General features: G+C 32.5%; 1 protein-coding gene across 14 annotated transcripts in view; it reads left to right on the plus strand.

Annotated features, from left to right (window-relative positions):
• The first annotated feature begins 323 nt into the window (after positions 1 to 323).
• The window catches only part of LOC145295882 (SCY1-like protein 2), a 681,757-nt gene continuing 677,397 nt past the window's right edge, over positions 324 to 4,683 (plus strand). For all 14 annotated transcript variants that reach the window (XR_013869903.1, XM_080141631.1, XM_080141623.1 and 11 more), the window contains exon 1: positions 324 to 1,216. Coding sequence is in view for 13 of the 14 variants with exons in the window: in XM_080141631.1 (XP_079997757.1) it covers positions 839 to 1,216 (378 nt within the window). In the remaining variant the exon portion in view is untranslated. The remainder of the gene's footprint in view (positions 1,217 to 4,683) is intronic.

The raw sequence follows: 4,683 nt of genomic DNA on the forward strand, positions 1-4,683 counted from the left end.
AAAAACAAAATATATATAATAAGAGTATTTTTGGACGATAGTTTTCTCATGCGTATTTCTAAGTCGAAACTAAGATTAACTAAGTTTATGTAATCCCGGATTGAATACGTAAACAACTTTATGTAGAAATGCCCATCCAAGCGTGTGCTCACATTCTTATTGGGTGTGGCTAACTTCGTCGTAGAGTTGTTGTCTCGACAATGGAGGTAGTTTTGGCTTTGGTAATAATTGCGAAAAAAAATTGAATGCAGGTGACGGTGTTGATAGTTGTGGTTTCGGTAAGCAGTAGAGGCTGGAGTAGCTAGTAGCCGCTGCTGCGAACCAATAACAGCAGTAGCAATAGCTATTGATATCAGCAACTCTGTAATGTAGCATGGTGGCAGTTGTGTCTCTGGAATTAATTGTAGAGGGAATGGCGAGGAACGAGGCGTGGAGAATCGAACGTGCTTCTTTTTTTTGTTTTTCTTTCTCGTCCTCTTCTTCATCCTGTCTTTTTCTCTGAGTCTCTGAGCGGCGCCCAGTCGTTAACGTTCGCATTGATCGTGTGCGCATGTGGGGGTGTTTGTCTGAGGCCCGCCGTGTGTCCCCATCTCAGCATTCGTAACTTCAATTGACGCAACACACGAACTCTGTTAACTTGTCTCTCTTTTGTGTCTCCCTTTCTCTTTCTCTCTCACTTACTCTCTATCTCTCCCTCTTTCTCGCTATCTGTCCAGAACAGTAAAAAGCTTAGAACTGGAACAATACGCAGTCACCAGGCAACATAATATTTCTCACCTGTACTGAATATCCTACCCCATCTCAGGTAGACCGGTTGTACAAGGAGGGGTAGCTCCTTATGAAGCACCGTCCTGACGGGCACAGCATCAGCAGCAGCAGCAGCAGCAGGAGCAACGGCCAGAGCCGAAACGCTACCAATCACCTGGCTAGCCAAGACAGGAACGTGAGCGGCGGTAGTGTCATCGGTGCGTGCTGTGGTCAAGCATCTACGGCCCCTTCCCGTTCTCACCCTAACTCTGAAACAGGATGCACTAAGTGTCGTGGATGTCACAACCTGCTGTGTAAGATGGAGGTTTTATCGATGCTGAAACTGTCAGTTAATTCGGACAATGTTAATCCCATCACGAAACATTTCGAGATTGGTAAGCAAGTTGGGAGTGCCGGACCTGAAATGGTGTGGAAAATATTCGACGCTGTCCGTGTCGAAGACAAAAGAGTAAGTTCCTCCATTTCTATTTTGGACACTTTTTGTTTGTTTGAAAATCTTTAAAAAAAAAGAAAAAAAGAAAGAAAACGTATTTTTCTTTGTTTACCTTTCATCCGGGTGGACACCCGAAACACATTGGGCCTGAATAGAAACGATCCAATCGAATAACTGACCAGTTTCATCAGTCAGGGTGTAAGATGCGCGGGAAGAAATACTTGGACCAAATAGCATTTACTGTCGCTTATTTTTTCTTTTTTACTGTTACATTTTCTATAAACATCGTAAAACATCTTCAAAATAAACATATAAGCAATCAGGTTTTATAAAATTACAAACTTTATATAATTTTTAGTATTGGTCAACAATTGCTGACTCATAGATATTAATACAGAAAACTTACATAAACCATTTATAACATAACGCCTTGCCGCGTCGTAAAATACGCTTAAATATATTTTAATTCATGCAGATTTCGGAGTTATTATTACAAGACTAATTTGAAATTGAACATTATAGTGTACCTAATTTATAGTAGTGATTTCAAAAGTTTAAAAAAAAACAATTACTTGGGAGCTATCAGCTAAAATCGAAATCAAAACATTAATCGCTCCAGTCGCATCACCCACCGATATAGTTATCGAGCTATTAATATAAACGGCTTGAAGCATTTCAACTTGCCGATATAATTTTGTACGCATTATTTATCCATCCAAAAATAGATTTTACTCGTTATAAGTGTACACATAGATCGATTTGTTTATTTATACTTTCCAAATTCATTTTAAATAAATTTAAAAGAGAAAATGTTAACAGAATACTAGATAAGGTTGAACTAATTTAAGGAACTTTATATATATATATATATATATGTGTGTGTGTGTGTGTGTGTGTGTGTGTGTGTGTGTGTGTGTGTTGATATAAATAAACATATTTTCTATAGTTCAGATCGATTCATACGGGTATCGAATTCCAAAGTAAAACGAAGTTGTTCAAGTATGCTTTGAATTCTCCCAGAAACGCGCGTAAATTTTCTTTGCTTGGTGAATATATATATATATATATATATATATATATTAGCTTGGCGATTTCCTGCTGGAATGAAACGTACAAAATTCTGTGTAGTTTAATTGCCATATATTTAACTTCCTACATTGCTCTACTTACGTATTGAGCACTGTTAAAGTAAATACTAAAAACCGATCTATAAAATATTATATCTTCACATAAAATGATTTGTGTACACATGAAATAATATATATATATATATATATATATATATACATATATATATATATATATAAATGCGTAAAAGAGAGAGAGAGAGAGAGAGAGAGAGAGAGAGAGAGAGAGAGAGACAATTAATGAACTTTATATGAAAATCAAATTAGAACTAAGTAAAATTTATTAAGGAAAAAGTATAATTGTTTCCATTTTGTATTGCAGTTTTACGTCGTATCAATCCTTTAAAGATCTAAGTAATATGAAAGAATATCTATTGCAAAATATACATTGTATACAATCAGAGAAACACAAGTTGCTATTATGTCCATAAATGAGAGGAAATTGTTAGATCATATCCTTCCCAAAGCGGAAGCGCAATATATCTGATAGGATTTGGAACCGACATGGAATTATTGACGAAGGATATATCGAAGTTTTTTTTGTTTTTTTTTGTTTTTTTTAACTAATCGTGTTTCATCGGCTTTGGAGTAAAATAGGAAACATTAAAATATATTTTTACTTTAATAATTGCTCCATTATTTGTTAAGAAATGATTAAAAAGTTTATTTTAGTTACATCTTATTTTTTTCAGTTAATGGAGTTATGTAATTAACTTCGAGGAGATTTATGGATAATCCTATGCACACACGCACACATGCGCATACACACACATCCTATAATATATATATATATATATATATATATATATATATATATATATACATATGTACATATATGTATATATATACGTTTGTATATATATATATGTGTATATATATATATATATATATATATACAAAACGAGCTTAGGTATTTCGGACGATGTCAAAACATCGTTAATTCACGACTTGCACAGCAGCGGTTGATTAGCGTAATTGTAAGGAGCCTTGACTGTCGTACAGGCTGTCGGTTTTCAATCCTTACTTGCGGTAGTTGCCTCTCTAGCCGCACAGATTAGCTGTGAAACAGCGAAACAGTACGATATGTGGATGAGTATATATATATATATATATATATATATATATATATATATATATATATATATATATATATATATATATATATACGGAAATTGTGAGAGAAATTATGCATAATTACAACAAAATTTAATATTTGACAAATGCAGATAATTATTAAAGTATTTTAGGAAAAGATTTTAATGATACTCTGTACTAATGTACGGACAAACAATAAATTTTATTGTAATTATATCTAATTTATCTTGCAATTTCTATTTATATTATTTCTCTATCTCGTATATTGAGCTTTCTTTATCTGCCTGGGACTAATATTTGTTTGGACTTTATGTTGACAGTTGTATTCTTACTGCACTTCAGTAATTAATTATATATATATATATATATATTTGTGTGTGTGTGTGTGTTTGTGTGTGTGTGTTTACGTGTGTGTGTGTATGTATGTTTACGTGTGTTTGTATTGTTCGTCAATACAATGTCATGTTTCAGTAAAAAAAATATATATTAAGTTTTCTTGATGAAGCCTAAAAAGAGTAAAACTGTGCACTCCACTGGACTTGAACACTGCGTACCAAGTTATCAACGGTGTTCCTGAAAAACAAATCAAGCACGAATCATTTAAAAAATGTTAAAATAACTACTACAGGTACACACAATAATTTGTTCTTATATATTTTAAATCAGACAAAAATCACACATATATATGTTTTTTTTTTTAAAGGTAGGACCTCTGATCTGTTTCGAGAGAAAATACATAAATCCTGTAAAGGTAATTGCGCGGGAAATTGTGACGTAATGGTTGCACAATCCTTAAATACATCCTACTAGGACGGGACAGCATGTTTCCCGTAGAAAGAAGTCCAGGACAACTGATAATAATGCTGAGGTAAACGGACAGCACATACAGCACCTAGTACTCTCAAATGGTAACCCATTTTTGTATTTATACGGTTTTAATTCGGCAATATATTGTATGTTATATATAACATTATATGTGTGTGCATCTATGTATGTATATATGTTAAATATATATATATAAATATATATATATATATTTATATATATATGTATATACATATATATATATATTCATATGCATACAGTCTATACGTGTGTATACTAATATAAATATATATATATGTATATACATATAATAGTATACGCACGTATAGATATGCATGCATATATGCATACGTGCACATTTATTAACATATATATATATATATATATATAAATATATGTGTATATATATACATGTATATATATATACTTTTATGT

The sequence above is a fragment of the Euprymna scolopes genome, chromosome 16, assembly GCF_053919585.1.
Source record: "Euprymna scolopes isolate OS-2025 chromosome 16, ASM5391958v1, whole genome shotgun sequence".
Taxonomy (NCBI): Eukaryota; Metazoa; Mollusca; class Cephalopoda; order Sepiida; family Sepiolidae; genus Euprymna; species Euprymna scolopes.